The sequence below is a fragment of the Salmo salar genome, chromosome ssa06, assembly GCF_905237065.1.
Source record: "Salmo salar chromosome ssa06, Ssal_v3.1, whole genome shotgun sequence".
In the NCBI taxonomy this organism is placed as follows: Eukaryota; Metazoa; Chordata; class Actinopteri; order Salmoniformes; family Salmonidae; genus Salmo; species Salmo salar.
The window spans coordinates 67,284,122-67,308,565 of NC_059447.1; the positions used below are offsets into that span (position 1 = coordinate 67,284,122).

General features: G+C 41.5%; 1 protein-coding gene across 2 annotated transcripts in view; it reads left to right on the forward strand.

The window, feature by feature from the left end:
• Positions 1-24,444, forward strand: part of LOC106607890 (RAC-alpha serine/threonine-protein kinase) — a 58,465-nt gene that overhangs the window by 15,955 nt on the left and 18,066 nt on the right. For both annotated transcript variants that reach the window (XM_014205362.2, XM_014205363.2), the window contains exon 2: positions 13,633-13,811. In XM_014205362.2, the coding sequence (XP_014060837.1) occupies positions 13,766-13,811 (46 nt within the window). In that variant the 5' untranslated portion in view covers positions 13,633-13,765. The remainder of the gene's footprint in view (positions 1-13,632; positions 13,812-24,444) is intronic.

The following is a 24,444-nucleotide window of genomic DNA, read 5'->3' on the forward strand; positions in this document are numbered from 1 at the left end:
TGTCAGACAGGCCACTTCCTGCCTGAAACCTTGTCAGGTTTTTGCCTGCCAAATGAGTTCTGTTATACTCAGACACCATTCAAACAGTTTTAGAAACTTTAGGGTGTTTTCTATCCATATGTAATAAGTATATGCATATTCTAGTTACTGGGTAGGAGTGGTAACCAGATTAAATCGGGCACGTTTTTTATCCAGCCGTGAAAATACTGCCCCCTAGCCATAACAGGTTAAGTGTTCCCTTTATTTTTTTGAGCAGTATATATATTTCAGGATGACGTGCATGAGGATATGTTTGTGTGTGTGCTGTCCCTGCTGACTAACATAGCGGCCGCAGAACTATTCAAGTCTTTGGATGATTACATGTCAGGAAAATTGGATTGGTCATGTGTTGGCATATGCACGGATGGGGCTGCTGCCATGACTGGATGGCTGTCTGGTTTCACTACCCGGGTTAGAGGTTGCGCCTGAATGTGAGTCTACGCATTGTCATTCACAGAGAAATGCTGACCAGCTGAAAAATGTCACCTGACTTGAACGTTGTATTGAATGATGTTATTGAAGTTATCAATCAAGTCAAAGCACATGCCCTTAACTCACGTCTGTTTGGGCAGCTTTGTGAGGAAATGGACAAATGCCTTCTCTTATACACAAGTCAGATGGCTATCCAGGGGGAGATGGCTATCCAGGGGGAGATGGCTATCCAGGGGGAGATGGCTATCCAGGGGGAGATGGCTATCCAGGGGGAGATGGCTATCCAGGGGGAGATGGCTATCCAGAGTGTTTGAGTTACGAGACCGCTGCAGAGATTTCTTTAAGAAAAAGTCACCACTGGCAGCACATTTCAATGACGAGGAATGGGTCGCAGAACTCGCTTACCTGTGTGACATATTCAACCTGCTCAATGAACTCCATCTGTTACTTCAGGGGAGAATGACAACTGTCTAAGTTTGCAAATAAAGTGGCTGCATTCAAAGCTAAACTGGAACTGTGGGGACGGTGAGTGGACAGGAGCATATTTGTCATGTTCTAAACATTAGCGGGGATTTTGGGAGAGACTGAGACGGGGCTGTTTTTCTCCCAGCTGGTGTGTGATCACCTAGCTTCGCTGTCAATGTAGTTTGAGCGTTACTTCCCAACCGCCAAAGACGTGCGACGGAATGGATCCGCGACCAATTTGTGAATGTCCCAGGTGAATCGTCAATGTCCGTGAAGGAAGATCAACTCCTTGAGGTTGCAAATGACGGTGGCCTTAAGTATGTTTGAGAACTTAATCTCTGCCGACCTTCTGGATTAAAATCAAGGCAGAATATCCTGAGTCACAAAAGTATTGAAAACTTTGCTTCCATTTCCAACATCTTATCTCTGCGGTTTTCTGCAATGACTGCAACCAAAATGAAATGAAGGAGTAGACTGGACATAAGGGACACCCTTCGAGTGTCATGTCTCCCATCGCCCCTAGATGGGACCTTCTTGTTGCTGGGAAAACAAGTTCAGGGCTCCCACTGATTCAGCGACATGGTGAGTTAGTGTTTTCATTAAATGGTCATTAAGAGAAAAAATATAAAATATGCACTTTGATTTTATAATATCATCACGTTAGACCTACTTAAACTAAAATGTTATGAAAAGGCGTCTATACTAAACTTATAGTCCTAATCGATGTCCCGGTCCGTATCATGACGGCCTGTCCGGGAAAATATTGTCTATATGAGACCAGTCCGTGGTGCAAAAAAGGTCAAATGCAAATCAATTTAACATTTTTGACATGCGTTTTTCTGGACTTTTTTGTTATTCTGTCTCTCACTGTTCAAATAAACCTCCCATTAAAATTATAGACTGATCAATTCTTTGTCAGTGGGCAAACGTACAAAATCAGCAGGGGATCAAATACTTTTTTCCCTCACTGTATGGAACGTTTTAAGTCAAAAGGGATGCTGTCAAGTGAATTTAAATGGATTTACCCATAAATGATCAAATGGTGAAAACAAACTGCACTGAAATGCTTTTTGTCACCTTGACTCAAGTCTTTGACCACACTGTCATCAGAAACCCGCAATGTCGACACAATGCCTGCTAAAGTCCCTTTTCAAATGGCCAACACCACCTGTACTTTGAAGGGCGCACGAGTGCTGTGCCGCCACTGGGATGAACCCATTGAACCATAGTCATCATAAAACCCTGCTACTTAGTGCTCTCTGCAGCAAGCCACATGCTAGGTAATGCTAAGGCATGTCCACTGGCATGCCCCAAATCCCAGCTGTGGATGCATAAGGGTGCAGCTGCGTGGCATGTGGAAGAGGCCATCCTCTAACCACCTTTTCTTGCTGTCTTTTATACACTCCCGCTCGCTTCTCTGCAGCAGCTTTTCTAGGTTGCCTGACACTGTGGGGTGTGTGGTGCACACTTCACCATGAGCGAGGGCACAAATGTTGAACCTGGCGGGCGGGAGGGGCGGTGGTGGTGGCATCTTTAAGGGGCCTCTCTTTCCTCTTCACCTCCCTCCTTTCCCCTCTACCATTATCTCCCCCCTCTCTGTATCGGTCTTCCTCTCGCACATACACTTTCTTCATCCTTCTCTCCTCCGCTCCCTCTCTGGCTTGGCCATGTGACCAGCTGTGAGGGCATTGGGTTCATTCGAGTGGTGTGTGTTTTGAGTAAGCAAGTTTTTTTGTTTTTTTTACATTTATTTTTTATTTTTGAGGGAGCGAGTGTGTTGGCCACCGGCCCAGTCCATTTTCTTCCAACAGCAGTGACTGGGTGGGCGGGCGAGCTTCGAGAGGGAGGAATGCTCTGGTTTATAGCAGTGTGCCTAAACTAGGAGGGGTTGTCCGTGTGAGATTCCAAGGGGTGTGTGTGTGTTGCAAGTGTGAGCCATTCTTGTGATATTTGGTATGTTAGCACTGGGTTGTGTGCCTGTTCGCATGACATGACCATTTGTATCAGACCTATAGGTGTTATTGTGAGAAAAGGATGTGTTTACTGCATGTTTGTGATCCCATGTGTTGGACTGCATGCTTTAGCTTGTGCGACACAAAGAAGGGGAAAGAGGGGTGTATTCAGCAGATTTTTTTTTTTTTTTTTCCTTGGACTTGGTCTACCTTTTACCATTGGCTAGTCCCAGTCAATAGTGCCCTCACTGTAGCCCCCCCCCAGTTCCTTTTGACGTTATCATCACCGGATCATTTCAAGGCAATTCCTATGGCCTGCCTATAGGTCTGTCTGAGATTCATTACACTGTACATCCCATTCTGGGGGGAAAATTGATAGTTGCATATCAGGATATTATAGTTGACGATACATCTCCTTTTTTTGGGGCAAAACATCAGTGTTTTTCCTTCATAGCTTGATATCCATCTTTTTAAATAGGGAGTCAATTTGTTTTCAGCACTTGTATTTCCATGACAGATCAAAACTCGTTTTCTCATGGCTCTCTTGTCCCTGCAGAAGACATATGCGACCCACCACCTGGTCCTATGTAGCGAAATTTAGGTTTTTATACATTGGATAGAAGTAGACTCCGACCTAGAAAATGGTATATCCTACACTGCAGTTGTGGAATAATGAGGAAGTAATACTGTTTTGAAAGTTGAATTTGTAACCCCACTTTTGAGAAAATGGCCCGTGACTGTTTGGTACACGTACTGGAGAGCTCTTTGTCGACACCCTAGTTAAGCCTTAGCCCCACCCAGCTCTTAATGATTCAAAGTGTAGTAAACGACCAAAGATTTCAAGACTACTAGTGGTGTAAGTAGTAGTAAAAATACAATATCTAGTCCTTGGCCTATATCCTAATCTGACTTTTGTGCAGGTCGTGTTCTTCACATTACTGTCTCTGGGAAACACACTATATCAACAAAAAAATCGAAGTTTATTTGTCACATGCACAGGATATACGTGTAAACAGTACAGTGAAATGGTTACTTGAATAGTGCAGTCTTCATTTTTTAATTTTAGACAAGTAGCTAGCTAGCTGAACAATGAACCATAATCCTAACTCTAATGTGTTCAAAATAACTGGGAACTCAAGAAGAAAAAAGTTCCTTGGAAAAATCTATTAACCTGTTGGGGATAGGGGGCAGTATTTGCACGGCCGGATAAAAAAAGTACCCGATTTTAATCTGGTTACTACTCCTGCCCAGTAACTAGAATATGCATATAATTATTGGCTTTGGATAGAAAACACCCTAAAGTTTCTAAAACTGTTTGAATGGTGTCTGTGAGTATAACAGAACTCATATGGCAGGCAAAAACCTGTGCAAAAACCTGTTTATTGAAGACTGAGGATCTTTGCCGTGACGTGACACTTCCTACGGCTCCCATAGGCTCTCAGAAGGCGGGAAAAAGCTGAATGATGTAATTCCAGCCCCAGGCTGAAACATATTAGCGCTTTTGGCAAGTGCTCTATCAGAGGACAATGGGCTGAGGCGTGTGCACGAGTCGACCCCATGTTTTTATTTTCTATCGTCTTTGAACCTAAACACAGATTCCCGGTCGGAATATTATCGCTTTTTTACTAGAAAATTGGCATAAAAATTGATTTTAAACAGCGGTTGACATGCTTCGAAGTACGGTAATGGAATATTTAGAATTTTTTTTGTCACGAAATGCGTCGTGCGCGTAACCCTTATTTACCCTTTCGGATAGTGTTTTGAACGCACGAACAAAACGCCGCTATTTGGATATAACTATGGATTATTTGGGACCAAACCAACATTTGTTATTGAAGTAGAAGTCCTGGGAGTGCATTCTGACGAAGAAAACCAAAGGTAATAACATTTTTCTTATAGTAAATCTGACTTTGGTGAGTGCTAAACTTGCTGGGTGTCTAAATAGCTAGCCCTGTGATCTACTTAACCAGTTCCTGAGTTGGATGACCGTTAACCTCTCTAGGGTCGGCGGGACGAAATCGTCCCACCTACGCAACAGCCAGTTGAATCCCGTGGCGCGATTTTCAAATACCTTAGAAATGCTATTACTTCAATTTCTCAAACATATGACTATTTTACAGCATTTTAAAGACAAGACTCTCGTTAATCTAACCACACTGTCCGATTTCAAAAAGGCTTTACAACGAAAGCAAAACATTAGATTATGTCAGCAGAGTACCCAGCCAGAAATAATCAGACACCCATTTTTCAAGCTAGCATATAATGTCACAAAAACCCAGAAGACAGCTAAATGCAGCACTAACCTTTGATCTTCATCAGATGACACACCTAGGACATTATGTTATACAATACATGCATGTTTTGTTTAATCAAGTTCATATTTATATCAAAAAACAGCTTTTTACATTAGCATGTGACGTTCAGAACTAGCATACCCCCGCAAACCTCCGGTGAATTTTACTAAATTACTCACGATAAACGTTCACAAAAAAACATCAATTATTTTAAGAATTATAGATACAGAACTCCTCTATGCACTCGAGGTGTCCGATTTTAAAATAGCTTTTCGGTGAAAGCACATTTTGCAATATTCTCAGTAGATAGCCCAGCCATCACGGCTAGCCATTTAGACACCCACCAAGTTTAGCCCTGACCAAAGTCAGATTTACTATTACAAAGTTTGATTACCTTTGTTGTCTTCGTCAGAATGCACTCCCAGGACTGCTACTTCAATAACAAATGTTGGTTTGGTCCAAAATAATCCATCGTTATATCCAAATAGCGGCGTTTTGTTCGTGCGTTCCAGACACTATCCGAAATGGTAAATCAGGGTCACGAGCATGGCGCAATTCGTGACAAAAAATTTCTAAATATTCCATTACCGTACTTCGAGCATGTCAACCGCTGTTTAAAATCAATTTTTATGCCATTTTTCTCGTAAAAAAGCGATAATATTCCGACCGGGAATCTCCGTTTAGGTAAACAGATGAAAGAAAACAAAGCATTCGGTCGACGCGGGCACGCGCCTGAGTCTCACAGTACTGTAACCAGCCACTACCCAAACGCGCTACTTTGTTTCAACCAGAGCCTGCAAAGCCACGATTCAGCTTTTTGCCGCCTTCTGAGAGCCCATGGCAGCCGTAGGAAGTGTCACGTAACAGCAGAGATCCTTTGTAATGGATAGAGATGGCAAAGAAGGCCAAGAAATGGTCAGACAGGGTACTTCCTGTACAGAATTTTCTCAGGTTTTGACCTGCCATATGAGTTCTGTTATACTCACAGACACCATTCAAACAGTTTTAGAAACTTTGGAGTGTTTTCTATCCAAAGCCAATAATTATATGCATATTCTAGTTACTGGGCAGGAGTCGTAACCAGATTAAATCGGGTACGTTTTTTATCCAGCCGTGTCAATACTGCCCCCTAGCCCTAACAGGTTAATTGCCACAGAAACCTCTGGCACTCTTATCTGTGGAGGAGATTTTAACACGATTTTAAACTCAAAATTGGACCGCACAAATCAAAATAGGAAAATTAGCCGAGTTGCTAAAAAGATCAATAGGATATTGCAGGATTTAGGACTGCTTGATGTATGGTGTGACATCCACATGACAGATACGGAATATTCTTTTTACTCAGCCCACCACACTGAATACTCTAGGTTAGACTACTGTTTCATGTACAACGCAGATACACAGGCTTAAGGATTGTAGGATCGGGCAGAGCGACTTATCAGATCATAATGGAGTTTACCTTACTCTACACTTCGATGGCAAACCAAGAAATACTCTATGGAGGCTTAATACAAGCATGCTGTGAGATCTAGCAATCAATAAAGACAGAATTGAACATCTATCTGGAGAATAATGATAACGGAAGTATCTCCTGCTACATTGTGGGATGCAGCTAAGGCGGTTATTAAAGGACAGATCATAGCCACATCTCTCGAAAAGATTCAAGCGCAGAAACTGCTGAATTTACAGGTTACATTCAACTTACAACGGCCCCAGTCATTACAAAGACCCTCATAATTGACCAGATTTCTAGTGAAGAAGAGAAAAGCTCAGGTTCCTGCAACAACGATATTATGAATCAGGCTCAAAGGCAACCCAATTACTAGCATGGAGACTCGGGGAAACAAGCACGGAATACTATTTTCAAAATAAGACCCCAAAACAAAGATTACATATAAATTGGATGAAATACAGAATGCATTTGAATCATATTACACATCTGTACAAGCAACCAGAGAACGCAGATGCACAGACAATAGAGCATTTTTTTTTTAACTCTATCTCCCCTCAATTGGGGCAGAGCAAAATGATAGACTTCAGAAATAACTACTGAAGAAATTAATAAAGCAATATCTAAAAGTAAACAAGTCTCCAGGCACTGATGGCTTCCCTTCATAATGGTTCAAAGCTTTCAGAGAACAAGTAACACCTACTTAAGGCCTGTTTTAACTGGACTTTGCAGGAGGGGAGGGTCTTTCACCATCTTGGAGAGAGGCCATCATATCTGTAATCCCAAAAGAGGGTAAAGATGAGAAGGAATGCAGTTCTTATAGACCAATTGCAATTCTTAACACGGATTATAAACTATATTCATCAATAATAGCCAAAAGAATGGAAGACACAATCCCAGAACTGATTGCTGGAGATCAAACTGGTTTCATACAAAATAGGCAGACACAGGACAACAACTTTTTGTTTATGGGATACACTCATGGCAGTTCTTGGTCTGTGGCATATCTTGGTTAAACTATCCCCAATTAAATGGAATTGCAACCCTCTGCATGCACAGTGCACTCTTCCATCACATATACAGCTGATTCTCAAGATTTTGCACACAGATGTTATTGCGCCCACACCACTACACTGTCCGTGCCAAGGACTACATGTCTTCTGGTAAGTTTTGATTACAATACTGGGTGGGGCGAATATGACATTTGTTTTAACTATTAAATAGTAGCTTACCGCAAAGTGTTTAAATCATTTCTGCTAGTTGGTTTTTACTACCATGTGGGTTTTAGCTTGCTTGAGCATGCTAACTGAGGAGTGTTAATTCACCTGTTTCCATACATACTTCATTTTAAAACATTTATCTTACAAAGGAGTTTAATCTAACTGCTTAACTATGCATCTCTACATGGAATTGTATTTGGGGGTTTTAACTTTTTTTTTTTTTTCTTCATAATCTTTACAGGAAAATGCCACAGGCACTATTTGATGAATGGAGACATTTCACTGCAGCTAATGTAGAAGGAAAAGCTGTGTACATTTGCAAATACTGTGCCAAATCATATGTGAAGAATGCAACAAAGATGCAGAATCATCTGTCCAAGTGCGTTAAGTTACCTCAGCACTCACAACAAGCAACCTCTGACAAAAGACCCCCTACTTCAATTCGAGGTGAAAATGATGAATCAGACACCTTATTGATAGCAACAGCTCATGGTCCTCCTGGAATCAGAAGTTTTGACTCAATGGAGGAACGTAGTCAGAGAAATACTAATGAATGTCTTGCTCAAGCTGTGTATGCAACTAGTTCACCTTTGATGCTCACAGGCGACGTGTATTGGAAGCGATTTCTGAATGTTCTTCGCCCAGCATACATACACCCCTCCAACCAGACATGCTTTATCTACTCATTTGTAATTAACTAAATCTCCAACCCTCAACCAGTATTCTACAAGAGCACAGACATAAGGGACAACAGACACACCGGTTTCTACATTGCAGATGAGTTGAAAGCAGTCATCAATGACCTTGGACCACAGAAGGTATTTGCACTGGTGACAGACAATGCTGCGAACATGAAGGCTGCTTGGTCTAAAGTGGAGGAGCCCTACCGTCAGATCACCCATTGGCTGTGCTGCTCATGCATTGAATCTGCTCCTCAAGGACATCATGGCACTGAAAACAATGGATACACTCTACAAGAGAGCCAAGGAAATGGTTAGGTATGTGAAGGGTCATCAAGTTATAGCAGCAATCTACCTCACCAAGTAATGTAAGAAGTATAAGAGCACCACAATGAAGCTGCCCAGCAACACCCATTAGGGTGGTGTTGTCAATCTCCTGGAGGGGAAGGAGATTGACAACACTGCCCGGCCCACTTCACGGTTGCTCCAAGCAGAGGAAACTGCAGTTCTTAAATGCATCAAAATGCATGAAGACTTCTGCCTGAAGCCCATTCACCCCGCAGTATGCTGGCAAGAGCATCCTGTCTAGTGCAGAGATCAACAAGGCCTATGGTGTCATCACTACCGTGTCTCGCCACCTTGGCCTGGATGAGGGCAAGTTTCTTGGCTGTCTGGCGAAGTACACTCCCAAGCAAGGGCTTTGGGATGGAGATGCAATACAACAGTCGTGCCAGCATATCTCATCAGCCACCTGGTGGAAGTGACTTTGTGATTTGAGGCTCTTTCCCCAGTTGCCTCCATCCTACAAATCCCACCAACATCAGCTGCCTCAGAGCACAACTGGTCCTTGTTTGGGAACACACGCCAAAGCATGCAACAGGCTGACCAATACAAGGGTTGAAAAATTGGTGGCCATCTGGGCAAATTTGTGTTTTTGAGCCTGAAAACGAGCCATCCTCAACAAGGTTGGAAAGTGATAGTGAAGATGAGTCCTCAGTCTGATGTTCAATTGAGGAGGTCTAGGGAGAAGACATGGAAGCCTGAGAGGAAGACAACTAAAGCTTTAGTTTCAAGACTATCATTTTACAGATGTATGTTTAAGATGTTTTTGGGTGATGCGATGGATCATTGGGGATTATTCAATATTCCCTTTTGTTCAGTGAAATCATGTGCAGTCAACTCATTAAATTCAAGTTCAATTTGTAACTAAATTGTTTTATTTCTATTGGAAGGCTTTAATAATTTGCAATTGTCTACTTATGATAAGGTGAAAGGTTTCTGTCTCCATATGCTATAGTAAATATATCAATGCAAAAAAACATGTTTAAATTGTATTAGTATTAATTTTCATATTTCTGATAATTCCCACGGAAAGTTTCCACCACTGAATATTACCCAAAATGTGCAACCCTACCTCGAGCACCTCAAAAATTAATCCAAGTATTCACTAACGCATACAACTTGGGGTAAAAATTTTTTTTTTAAAATCTTTACTTGGGTATTCAATCCTCATAGAAATATTCTACAAACTATATAAAAAGAAATGGGAGGAGGAACTTGCCATTGAAATAACTGATGAAACATGGTTGAACATATAGAGACTCAACAAAGCGCCACCAACTCAAGGTCATGGAGAGAATTCTGTTGGAAGAATGTTATGTTTCTTCATAACACCTAAACTGAAATCAAAACAGACTGGCTCCCTACACCCTTGTTGGAGAGAATGCGTGCTATCAAGGGTGGATCACTCATATCGTTTGGTCCTGCTCTGCAATCAAAACTTACTGGGGAGAAATAAGATCGAACATTGGAAAAATAATGGGATTTGACAGAACAAACATTCATTTCTTTGTACTTGGGTGAAATACCTGAACTTATACACTAGAGAAAAGTACCTGTTGAAGGTCCTACTGGCAGCCAGTAAAAAGGCTATCACTAGGAAATGGCTATAAAAATTGATGTGCGCTGTAACAGCCAGATCCTTTATGTACTTTCTCTGTTCCTCAATAAAAACAAAACAAAAACTTTTGTGTACACACACGCCTCTTCAAATTTGTGGATTTGGCTATTTCAGCCACAGTTTTGGGAAGGCCCTTTACTGTTTCAGCATGACAATGCCCCTGTGCACAAAGCGAGGTCCATACAGGAATGCTTTGTAGAGATCGGTGTGGAAGATCTTGACTGGCCTGCACAGAGCCCGGACCTCAAACCCATCGAACACCTTTGGGATGAATTGGAACGCTGACTGCGAGCCAGGCCTAATCGCCCAACATCCGTGCCCGATCTCACTAATTCTCTTGTGGCTGAATGGAAGCAAGTCCCCACAGCAATGTTCCTACATCTAGTGGAAAGCCTTCACAGTAGAGTGGAGGCTGTTTCAGCAGGAAAGCGGGGACTAACTCCATATTAATGCCCATGACTTTGAAATGAGATGTTCGACGAGCAGGTGTCTACATACTTTTGTTCATGTGGAGTATTTTGCATCCCTCGTTTACTCAATGTTTTTCATTTATTTTGGCAGTTACCAGTATCTGGCAGCTTGTTATTTACTCAAACAAATAATCGGATGGGCTATGGTCGACAAAGGAGCATGCACGTTTAAAAATGTCCGGTCTTTGTTTTGGCCTTCTGAGCAGTTCACTGTTGGAACCTGTTCTTTTTACTCCAGGCGAAATGGTACTTGATAGGTAGATCAAAAAAATTATGGTGCGAAGTAAAGACTGTTAGTAGCTGCTAGATGGAGTGTGCAATGTAGTGCAGTGGGGAGGGAACTTGAAGTCATTGGATGACATCTCTGTCTCAGGAACCACATCAACATGTTATTTGTTATTTGCAAAGACGTGCAGAAAATATACATCTGGAATGTATTAGGGCTGGGAATTGCCAGGGACCTCAAAATATGATATTAACATACTTAGGTGTCAATACGATATGTATTGCATTTGTCATTATATATTGCGGTTTGATGTTCCAAACATATTCCTCACCATGTGTCTGCTGCAGATGGATGAGAGAGCCATGAGAGAATGTTTTTGTTTTGATCAGTCACGGAAATATAAGTGCAGAAAACAAATTGTTTCCCTATTTAAAGATGCACTATGTAGGAATCGCTCCGCCATTTCCTGGTTGCTAAAATTCAACTAGTTTGCCAAATTTCAGTTTGACAGAACAAGCATGTATAGTGTAGAGAATCATCGTACCATCTAAACCACTGTGAAATATGTTTGTATTTTCACTTTGAAGCTGGTGTACAAAACTGAAAGTAAAAGACTTAAGCAAGGGAAACATGGAAATGGCACACACAGAACAGATCTACCTCTTCTTAGACTTGCTTTCAATGATAATGACAGCTCTATAACTCACATTTCATTGTGAATTTGTTTGGGGTCGTCCAAAAAGTTACACTACCGTTCAAAAGTTTGGGGTCACTTTGAAATTTTCCATGAAGACATACATGAAATGAGTTGCAAAATAAATAAAAAATATAGTCAAGACATTGACAAGGTTATAAATAGTAATTGTCCTTTAACATTGCTTTCATCAAAGAATCCTCCATCTGCAGCCATTACAGCCTTGCAGACCTTAGGCATTCTAGTTGTCAATTTGTTGAGGTCATCTCAAGAGATTTCACCCCATGCTTCCTGAAGTACCTCCCACAAGTTGGATTGGCTTGAAGAGCACTTCTTACGTACCATACAGTCAAGCTGCTCCCACAACAGCTCAATTGGGTTGAGATCCGGTGACTGTGCTGGCCACTCCATTATAGACAGAATACCAGATGACTACTTCTAACCTAAACAGTTATTGCATAGTTTGGAGCTGTGCTTTGGGTCATTGTCCTGTTGTAGAAGGAAATTGGCTCCTATTAAGCGCTGGGTATGGCGTTGCAAAATGGAGTGATAGCCTTCCTCCGTCAAGATCCCTTTTACCCTGTACAAATCTCCCACTTTACCACCACCAAAGCACCCCCAGACCATCACATTGCCTCCACCATGCTTGACAGATGGTGTCAAGCTCTCCTCCAGCATCATTGAATTTTTTTCAAAAACGAGGAACTGTATGAGTGACCCCAACTTTTGAACGGTAGTGTACATATTGTAGTTTAAAGTGATGGGGGAAAACAAGCTATTAATGGAAAATACTGGAGTTTTGTTGCAGTGGTACAGCCTACTAGCTCAAATAATATTCCGATTTTGACAATATAATATCCCGATTTATGTAACTGTATTGATACCCCCCCATCACTAGAATGCATATGGCTGTGCTAGACAGCACCTGCTGTCTGTTGAAGACAATACAGTATCAGAATGTGAACCAGCATTACCCCCTCTAGAATGCATATCTTCTGTTAGTGCATTCATAAGCTCTTTTCATGCCTTCATTTCATCCTGATAAACAGTTGTGCAATTTTATTTTAATATCATTGGGTTGCAGTCAGGGGCAGGATTTCCAGAAACAAAGGATTAGCACAAATAGAGCCCCACAATGCTTGCTAACTGATTTTTTTTTTTAAATGATAACTTTTTTTGCACTAATTATTTTGCACTTTTTTTGCACTAACCTGGGTACCATCTTGATTATAATTCCATTACGTGATACATGTGGAATTGCAAAAAATATATATCCAGGGGATGATAATGAAGCAATATTTCCACTGTTGAGATATATGGAGGGATAAGTGGGGGTAGCCATAACAAAGTAGAATGATTTGACAGCTGCTAAAGGCCTGCATAGTTCTGTGTCCCTGTGCTTTCAGTTACAGTAGGGGTCTTGTACTAACAAATACCAGAGGCTTGTTCAGGAGGATGCTACAAGACGTTCAGACAGAAATAGGAACGTGTAACATTTCATTTGCCGTTTTTCATGTGTAGTAAAACTGTAATTACTCTAACATTGTATTAACATTTTGTAATTGCTTTGTATAGTAACTTGGTGTTTTTGTGGAATAAGCACTGATTGCCATTTTGTTGTAGTTGTTTCTTTCTCTAAATGTTGCTCTCACTCTACCTTGATACATTCTTAAGTGCTGCAAATATTATTTGCTCGATTTGAACTAGGATGCATTTTCTTCCTTGTCTGTTTCTTTTAACCTCCCAATAGTTAAACGGTGCTGGCTGAAACCTTCCCCAGCACTATACTGCTCCTGATTTGAGTGAAGGGCCCAGAGTGACGCCTCCTTCTGTGGGACCACCTCAGCGGACAGAACCCCTCCCCCATTCCTCCACGGGCCACCATGGGTGAAGTAGTCATTGTGAAGGAGGGATGGCTTCACAAACGAGGTAATACCTGTACCCTCAATCTCCACCACCCTCTTACCTAAGGCTTTGGAAATCACACAATCTTCCATTGATGTTGCCTCTGTCCTGCTATGAAATAAGTGTAGATTTTGTAGTTGCTTTTTCTGGTTATGTTTGCATGCTTTTCAATTAGCCAACCTGTTGTCTCTTGAGATAAAAGGGCAGATAGTCGTCCCTGTATCACACGTTTCTGAGATTGCTTCCTGTTTCAGCTCCATTCACCGATAACCAGGTCTACAATGCAAGTGATGCAATGTTTACGGTCTATAAGAATGTGTATGGCCCCTATGAATGTTTATGGTCCATAAAAATATGGTTCCTGACACCTAAGGCCTGTGAATACATCCTCATAACAAACCTGTTAGTGTGCACACTAGTCGGTTATATCAGGGCATTTGTAAAAGCTGATGATAAATGTTTTGTGTAGAACATTTGCCAATTTCTGGGGGGGGGGAAACGCACATCCATTTAACTTTAAAGCTGTGTTTTTCAACCTTTCTCTTGTTTTGGATTAGTCTGTGTGCAGATTGAACTCTGGGTCTCTGCTGTGACCCAGGCCATTCCATGTGCATATTTTCTGGTCCCGTCTGGAATTGGCGTGTTTTCCACTCACACCTGCTTCACCTTTGACCCTTTCCGTGTTCTATAAACAAAGAAATAGACACCCCCACTGTATTAACTAACTGTTGCCAGCGTATGCTAGGGCTGGGCGATATGGCCAAAATATTATATCACGGTATTTAAAAGAAATTGGATGGTTGGATGCAATTATATATTTTTTTAATAATAAAAGTTCTACATTTGCTTTATGAGTAGTGAATGATCCGAGTGGCAACACATCCATTCTAAGTGATTTCAATGAGTCTTTCTCCATTTTGATTGATTGTTTTATACTGTTCAATTCAACCAAAACAAATTTCAGCACTTTCATAATTTCTGCATTTCCTGCACTCAATTGCGGTGGTGGAAAAAGTACCCAAATGTCTTGAGTAAAAGTAAAGATACATTAATAGAAAATTACTCAAGTAAAAGTTAGTCACCCAGTAAAATACTACTTGAGTAAAAGTATTTGGTTTTAAATATACTTAAGTATCGAAAGTAAATGTAATTGATAAAATGTAATTAAGTATCAAAGGTAAAAGTGTAAATAATTTCAAATTCCTTAAGCAAACCATTTTTTTTATTTACGGATAGCCAGGGGCACACTCCAACAATTTACAAACAAAGCATTTGTGTTTAGTGAGTCCTCCAGATCAGAGGCAGTAGATGACCAGGGATGTTCTCTTGAAAAGTGCGTGAATTTGATCGTTTTACTGTCCTGCTAAGCATTCAAAATGTAACGAGTACTTTTGGGTGTCAGGGAAAATGCATGGAGTAAAAAGTACAGTATTTTCTTTAGGAATGTAGTGAAGTAAAAGTAGTCAAAAGTAAAGTAGTACCTCAAAGTATTTTTACTTAAGTACTTTACACCACTGCTCAATTGAGAATTTCCATACTGCCATGTAGGGCTGCATGATATGGGCAAATCATCTAGGACTTATTTTTAACCAAATGTTGCAATTGCGATTTGACTTTCTAATTAGAGCAAAACTGTTGTAATCATGGAAATAGAATGACTAGTCTAAGTCTGTAGTTAGAATATAATAGTGGTCACATTGAATACAGTGTTTGAAATGACAACGAATTAAAATGCCAGGGAGGAGTTATTGTGACAGGGTAGGAACTAAAGTGTTTCCTAGGGGACCCTTTAAGCTTTGGCTACATTGCATGTTGTTTTCTCGTAGCTACTTCATGTATCTAACATTCTTGCTTTGCATATTCCTCTTTGATTTAGAAGATGCTGATTTATGTCTACACCATCACTGGTATTATCAGGCTGTATTAGCTAGCTACGTTTGCGCTTACTCAGTACATTTATTAGCTAGCTAGCTATTAGCATTAGCATCTCACAAGATTTAGGTCAACTTGCTAAGAAAAGACATACTAGCTGTTTGCTGATGTAAGAAACACGAACTAATAGTGTCATTATAGAACGCTAGTGGATTTATATTAAGAAGCAAAGTGAAAACGGCATCGTTGTCGTCAACATTGTTGCATGTGCTGCATTAACCATGCAGACAGAACGCAAGTGTCTCGTGGTTGCGGAACATCAAATGCGCTCCTTGAGTGACAGAGGGCGTGGCTAGGTCTGTGTGGAACGTGGCACGGAGAGATGACTCAAGTAGCGACATTTTTTTTTTTTTTACATTACACATGGCGTATCACATTCAACAAACCAAACATTCAAATACCGGTATAGAAGGTAAAGTAAAAACCCAAACCGGTCCCTGCATCAATACCGGTATATCATAAAATACGGTATACCACCCAGCCCTAGCGTACGCCGTTACGCCTCAACACAGCTTTAGCCACGCGGACGACCAGATTGCAAAAATGAAAAACGATGGTTTTCACACATTAAATCTTCTATGATAGCCTATACTGGATATCATATTTTACGGACTCTCCAATATGGTATTTTCTAGCAAATGGTGTTATTGGGTTGTGTACAACACCCAACTCAACCAGAGGCCAACTTTCTAGAAAAGCCAGGAGATGCAATGGAGCAGGGATTAGGGTGTGGCTGAGGATGGCAGCAGCAAGACACCTACTACACAAACTGTAGAAATTGGATGGTCGGAGTTTGCAAGGCCATTGGGTTTTTACTGGAGAGTCCTACCCCCTCCCTCCCTCCAGCCTTGGCCAGTCAGACAGTGTAGCACCGTGGCTAGGAGTTTGGGGGTCATCTCAGTTCAGCTATGCAGACAGACCCCACCCAGAATGGCTCTGGGCCCTGATCAAAAGGAAGGCAGCCAGCGCTGGATTCGCGCCGCTTAATGTGGCGGGGAGCCTGTTTTGTCCACAAGGGATTTGGAGATGTTTTCTCTCTTGACGTGACCATGGTGACATCACACACAGGAAACTATGAAGGCTGCAGAGTGGTTCTGTCGGGCACTTTCTGCTCAGGGTGGATTTTGCCCACCTGTCACTCAAATATCCTATAACAAATTTAGTTTAGCAGCAGTGTTTCCCCTAGGATTTTTTTCAACAGTGGTGGCAAAGGAAGCGTAGGGGGAGTGGTAATGGGTGTGTCCAATAGCACAGCCTCCAACCGAAAGTTTAGTGGCCCCCTTGGCCGCAGAGACTTAATTGCAATTCTACTAAGCCTGACCCATTTTAGTCGACTGGTGGATTGTTTGGTCGATAGGCTGTTGGTCGACCGAGATTTCTTTAGTCGAGCAGTAGCAATAAAAAATAATCATGTTGTACAAGACACCTGTCTGATTCTTGCATGTCTGAGTGGACTGATTCATGGGGATGGCACAGTCCATCAGTCAGACATTTGCTACTGAAATTGTATGTGGTTATATTATGTAAGAACAATGTTGCATCACAAAAAAATATATATTTTACAAATGGGTTTTGTTCCGCGTTGGATAGTGGTTGCTGTCTGCGGTTCTGAAACACATCAGTGCACTGTTGAATTGGTGCCTTTTAAATAGACCATGTTGCCATGTGCATAATAGCGAAGTTAACCAGCATATTGGTGTTGAGAACAATGGGGCGGAGGCAGCAGCAGAGTTAGGAGATGCGAGAACAGCCCTTGCCTTAATTGTTGAGTAAAAGTGAGGAGGGAGAGGGAGAGGAAACCCCAACTTAATTAGGTCTTTAATCAATAGCTTAACTGTTTAAATGTGCTTGGCTTTATAAATCATATCTACAGAAATGACACATCCTGTTGCCTGTTCGAGTGTTTGTTCAACAGCCTACTGATTCCATGAGCATCAGGCCTCCTGTAACCAAAACAAGTACCCAAATTCTGCTGTTTTTAATCTTTGATATGCTGAAATAAAGGCATCACACTTTTTTTTCATTAGACCAGCCTCTGGTATTATGTCTACACTGTTCCAAAGGTTCAAATTATTTATATATATATAATAATAATGCCACTTTTTCCTTGATCTCGTTGTTGTTATTATAATAAGTAATGTCATTAGTAGGCTTAGTATAGCAGCCTTGTATAACCACCATTGAGCTGTATGCTTAACCTCTCTAGGGGAGGTGGGACGAACCACACTATTCAACAGCCAGTGACAAATCAGAGCGCCAAATTTAAAACCACAAAATGTCATAATTCAAAGTTCTCAAACATAGGACTATTTTACACCATTTTATAGTTGCACTACTCCTGAATCGAACCACGTTGTCCGATTTTTCCAAAAGGCTTTACAGCGAAAGCAAAACATTCGATTATGCTAGGAGTACATATACACAAAAAACCACACAGCCATTTCCAAGCAACTAGCATGCATCACAAATACCCAAAACACAGCTAAATGCAGCACTAACCTTTGATCTTCATCAGATGACACTCCTAGGACATTGTTATACAATACATGCATGTTTTGTTCATATTTATATCAAAACCCAGCTTTTTACATTAGCATGTGATGTTCAGAACTAGCATACCCACTGAAAACTTCCGGTGAATTTACTAAATTACTCACGATAAACGTTGACAAAATACATAACAATTATTTTAAGAATTATAGATACAGAACTCCTCTATGCACTCGCTATGTCCGATTTTAAAATAGCTTTTCGGTGAAAGCACATTTTGCAATATTCTCAGTAGATAGCCCAGCATCACAGGGCTAGCTATTTAGACACCCAGCAAGTTTAGCACTCACCAAAGTCAGATTTACTATAAGAAAAATGTTATTACCTTTGCTATTCTTCGTCAGAATGCACTCCCAGGACTTCTACTTCAACAACAAATGTTGGTTTGGTCCCAAATAATCCATAGTTATATCCAAATAGCGGCGTTTTGTTTGTGCGTTCAAGACACTATCCGAATGGTAAAGAAGGGTGACGAGCACGACGCATTTCGTGACAAAACAATTCTAAATATTCCATTACCGTACTTCGAAGCATGTCAACCGCTGTTTAAAATCAATTTTTATGCAATTTTTCTCGTAAAAAAGCGATAATATTCCGACCGGGAGTGGTGGTTTTCCTTCAAAGAGAGGGAAAATAAAAACATCTCGTGCACGAGCACCAGTCTGATGGTCCTCTGACAGGCCACTATCCAAACGCGCTAATGTGTTTCAGCCAGGGGCTGCCTCGATATAATTCAGCTTTTTCCCGGGTTCTGAGAGCCTATGGGAGCCGTAGGAAGTGTCACGTTACAGCAAAGATCCTCAGTCTTCAATAAAAAGAGCCAAGATGAACAAGAACTTGTCAGACAGGCCACTTCCTGTTCAGAATCTTCTCAGGTTTTTGCCTGCCATATGAGTTATGTTATACTCAGACACCATTCAAACAGTTTTAGAAACTTTAGGGTGTTTTCTATCCAAAGCCAATAATTATATGCATATTCTAGTTACTGGGCAGGAGTAGTAACCAGATTAAAATCGGGTACTTTTTTTATCCGGCCGTGTAAATACTGCCCCCTATCCCCAACAGGTTAAGACACTAACAGCTTAGACGGTAGGCAATTAAGGTCACAGTTATGATAACTTAGGACACTAAAGAGGCCTTTCTACTGACTCTGAAAAACGCCAAAAAGATGCCCAGGGTCTCTGCTCATCTGCGAGAACATGCCTTAGGCATGCTGCAAGAAGGCATGACGACTGCAGATGTGGCCAGGGCAATAAGACGGCGCTACAGGGTGACAGGACGGACAGCTGATTGTCCTCGCAGTAGCAGACCACGTGTAACAACACCTGCACAGGATCTGAACATCACACCTACGGGACAGGTACAGGATGGCAATAACAACTGCACGGGTTACACCAGGAACGCACAATCCCTCCATCAGTGCTCAGACTGTCCACGAGAGGCTGGACTGAGGGCTTGTAGGCCTGTTGTAAGGCAGGTCCTCACCAGACATCACCGGCAACAACATCGCCTCTGGGCACAAACCCACTGTCGCTGGACCAGGCAGGACTGGCAAAAAGTGCTCTTCACTGACTAGTCGCAGTTTTGTCTCACCGGGGGGTGATGTTCTGATTCGTGTTTATCGTCAAAGGAAGGAGCGTTACACCGAGGCCTGTACTCTGGGGCAGGATCGATTTGGAGGTGGAGGGTCCGTCATGGTCTGGGACGGTGTGTCACAGCATCATCGGACTGAGCTTATTGTCATTGCAGGCAATCTCCACGCTGTGCGTTACAGGGAAGACATCCTCTTCCCTCGTCGTACCCTTCCTGCAGGCTCATCCTGACATGACCCTCCAGCATGACAATGCCACCAGCCATACTGCTCGTTCTGTACATGATTTCCTGCAAGACAGGAATGTCAGTGTTCTGCCGTGGCCAGCGAAAAGTCCGGATCTCAATCCCATTGAGCACGTCTGGGACCTATTGGATCGGAGGGTGAGGGCTAGGGCCATTCACCCCCAGAAGTGTCTGGAAACTTGCAGGTGCCTTGGTGGAAGAGTGAGGTAACATCTCACAGCAAGAACTGGCAAATCTGGTGTAGTCCATGAGGAGGAGATGCACTGCAGTACTTAATGCAGCTGGTGGCCACACCAGATACTGACTTTTGATTTTGACCCCCCCCCCCTTTGTTCAGGGACACATTATTCAATTTCTGTCAGTCACATGTCTGTGGAACTTGTTCTATTTGTCTGTTAAATTTTATGTTCATACAAATATTTACATAAATTTTGCTGAAAATAAACGCAGTTGACAGTGAGAGGACGCTTCTTTTTTTTGCTGAGTTTAGTTGATTAAAACACAGGATGTGTCTATATATGGAGAAATGTTAAAACATTTACCAATCGATTGGTCCAAAGAAAAGACTATTCAACCAAGATTATTTTTTTTTGCAGGGGACAGCCTTAATTCTACACATTTTGGCATGAGGTGGAGAGGAAGTTGTACAGTTTTAAAGCTTTACTGTACAAAAATAGAAACTCAAGATTTTACTTAGTTACAGTTCATAAGGAAATCAGTCAATTGAAATAAATAAATTGAGACCTAATCTATGGATTTCACATGAATACATATCTGCATATGTTGGTCAGATACTGTAACTTTTTTAAAAGGTAGGGGCATGGATAGGGCTGTTACGGTGACTGTTACTGCTACACTGGCAGTCACGGGTCATGAAGGCAGTCAAATTCCACGTGGCTGTTTTATCACGGTAATTGGGCTTCTCCAAGCTCTGATGCTGCTGATGGTCATTTGTAGCGTAAACGTGCTAACTGCTTGGTATTCAGCGCTTCATTGTTCCTCTAATCACTGACATCAATGCAAATGTAAATCAAACATTTCATGAGTGCTCATGTTGCGGAACATTTCTATAGGCTATGCAATTGCGTGAGAACATTTGATGGCCATCAGCTTTCTATAGGCTAGGCCTGTTACATTTTATTCATCAACTTTCCTAATATTGTGTCGCTTTAACACAGGAACATAGCCTACCTGGCTGGCGTGGGAAAATTAACCATGGGAAAAAGTGTCCTCCATTTTCCTATTTAAGTGCGTAGTTTACATGCATTTTTTTGCCCCTGTTCTGAGACGGATGCATGATAATGGTCCATTCTAAATCGCAACTAATTTCAAACATTAGTATATGTAAAGACAACATTAAATTAAGAATAGTCTGATGGGTGACAATATTAGCCTATTGCTTGTGAATTGTATTATCAATTAAGGCATGAAACAGAGCATACCTTATTTATTTTGAGACTTTCACATCTATCGCATCCCACAACTGTCCAAGGTGTTTGGATTATTTATTTATTGCACAGAAGGACAAGTTGACCAGTAGAATAGGTCAAATTTTGCACTATGGGGGATAGTAGATTGCCGGTCCCGTGCTTTTGCTGTTCGTTAAGCCCACTCAACTTGTTGGCTGACACAAAGTAGGCTAAATGTGGACAGTTCTAACATCTTTAATATGCGCCTCGGAATTCGATAATGGGGGACGTGCGCAGTTGCATTTGCGACGTGTCGGTCTTTATTCACTTGTAGCCTACTAAAATGACTAAAGGACCCGATCACGTAGCGGGCATTGGCCACATGTGAGAGAGCCATGTGAGTGAGAGGTACTTCGGAGCATGGCAGCTGGGAATTATAATTAGCCTATTATATTCCGCTCAAGGACACAACGGCCACTTTGGCCTCAAAAGGCATGGATTTTTGGGAAAGGTGGGGCGCTTCGACAACATCCGGTGAAATTGCAGAGCGCGAAATTCAAAATACAAAAATCGTAATATTAAACATTCATGAAAATATTTAGTGTCATACATCATTTAAAAGCATAACGTCTTGTTAATCCAGCCACTCTGTCAGATTTCAAAAAGGCTTTATGGCGAAAGCATACCATGCGATTTATGAGGACAGCGCCACACATACAAAAGCATTAAACATTTTCCAAACCATTTTCCAAACAAGTCAGAAATGGCGATAAGTGATTTATTTTAACTTTGAAGATATTCCTCTGTTTTCAATCCCAAGGGTCCCAGCTACATAACAAATGGTTGTTTTGTTCGGTAAAGTCCTTTATATCCCCAAAAAGTATGTTTAGTTGGCGCGTTTGATTCAGTAATCCACCCGTTCCACTAGTTCAACATGTATACAAAGGAATCCCAAAAGTTACCAATAAACTTTGTCCAAACAAGTCAAACAACATTTCTAATCAATCCTCAGGTACCCTAAAATGTAAATAAATGATACAATTTAAGACAATGTAGTATGTTTAATACCGGAGATAAATAACGAGGTGTGTCCTCATCCACGCGTGCCACAAGACTACAGTCAAAATGAGAGCCACAGTGAAAAACTACAACTAGTAATTCATTTTTCAAAAAACAAGCCTGAAACCCTTTCTAAAGACTTGACATCTAGTGGAAGCCATAGGAACTGCAATCTGGGAGGATTTCCTTTGAATTCCCCGTAGACAAGCATTTCAATGGGTGGTGACCTAAAAGAAAAATTCCGGATGGATTCTCCTCGGATTTTCACCTGCCATATCAGTTCTGTTATACTCAGACATTATTTTAACAGTTTTAGAAACTTAAGTGTTTCCTATCCAATACTACCAATTATATGCATATCCTAGCTTCTGGGCCTGAGTAACAGGCAGTTTACTTTGGGCACGTCAGTCATCCGAACTTCCAAATACTGCCCCCTAGCCTTAAGAAGTTTTAAGAGGCATTATGGCCACACGAGGGGGATGCCGCTGGGAAATACGAGGCTTGGCGAGAATATCAAATTGTGAATGAGAGACTGAAGTGTGTGCAGCTTGTGACTTTTTTTCAAATCGTCATTCGAGTCCCATCATGCATGTATAAAAAATCGAAACATTTATAGCCCAACGTTTATCACAACTAAAGTTGCATAAAAAACTGTAAATTAAGTATATAGGACCAGTTTCTTTGTTAACCGCACTTTTTTTCAAAATAATACCATGGAATTCTAAGCAGAACTTGTCTGTTAAAATAAACTAGTGTAGCCCACAGTCATATGGCAAAGCCATATCCGGGCCTAACGTAAGGACCACTCAGAGTATGCTATTCTGTTCTTCTGAAATAGACTACATTTTCTTCATATCATGTTTGTTTAGACCTGTCTAAATTAAATAATGGATTTGTGATGTTGTAGGCTATATTACATATATTTATTGCTTTTTAAAATGTAGATATTCCAATGGTCTGCATCATTGGCTTGTAGGCTATGCGTGGAAGCCAGGGGATGCTAAACATGTTTTATGCTAATTAACGGTCAATTACCGTGAGACCAGCAGTTATTTACTTGACAATCACCGGCTGACAATTTCATGACCGCCCTAGGCGTGGATCAGAAAACCAGTCAGTATCTGCTGTGGCCACCATTTGCCCCATGCAGCATGACACCTCCATTGCATAGAGCTAATCAGGCTGTTGATTGTGGAATGTTGTCCCACTCCTCTTCAGTGGCTGTGCGAAGTTGCTAGATATTAACGGGAACTGGAACATGCTGTCGTACGTGCCGGTCCCGAGCATCCCAAACATGCTCAATGGGTGACATGTCTGAGTATGCAGGCCATGGAAGAACTGGTACATTTTCATCTTCCAAGAATTGTGTACAGATCCTTGCGACATGGGGCTATGCATTATCATGCTGAAACATGAAGGGATGGCGGTGGATGAATGGCACGACAATGAGCCTCAGGAACTTGTCAATGTATATGTCTGCATTCAAATTGCCATTGATAAAATGCAGTTGTGTTTGTTGTCTGTAGCTTATGCCTGCCCATACCATAACCCCACCGCCACCATGGGCACTCTGTTCACAACGTTGACATCAGCAAACCCGCTCGCCCACACGGTGCCATACACGTTTTCAGCAGGTGCGAGGCCGGTTAGACGTACTGCCGAATTCTCTAAAACGGCGGCTTATGGTAGATAAATTAACATTCAATTCTCTGGCAACAGATCTGGTGGACATTCCTGCAGTCAGCATGCCAATTGCACTCTCCCTGAACTTGAGGCATCTGTGGCATTGTTGTGACAAAACGGCACATTTTATAGTGCTCTTTTATTGTCAGCACAAGGTGCACCTGTGTAATGATCATGTTTAATCAGCT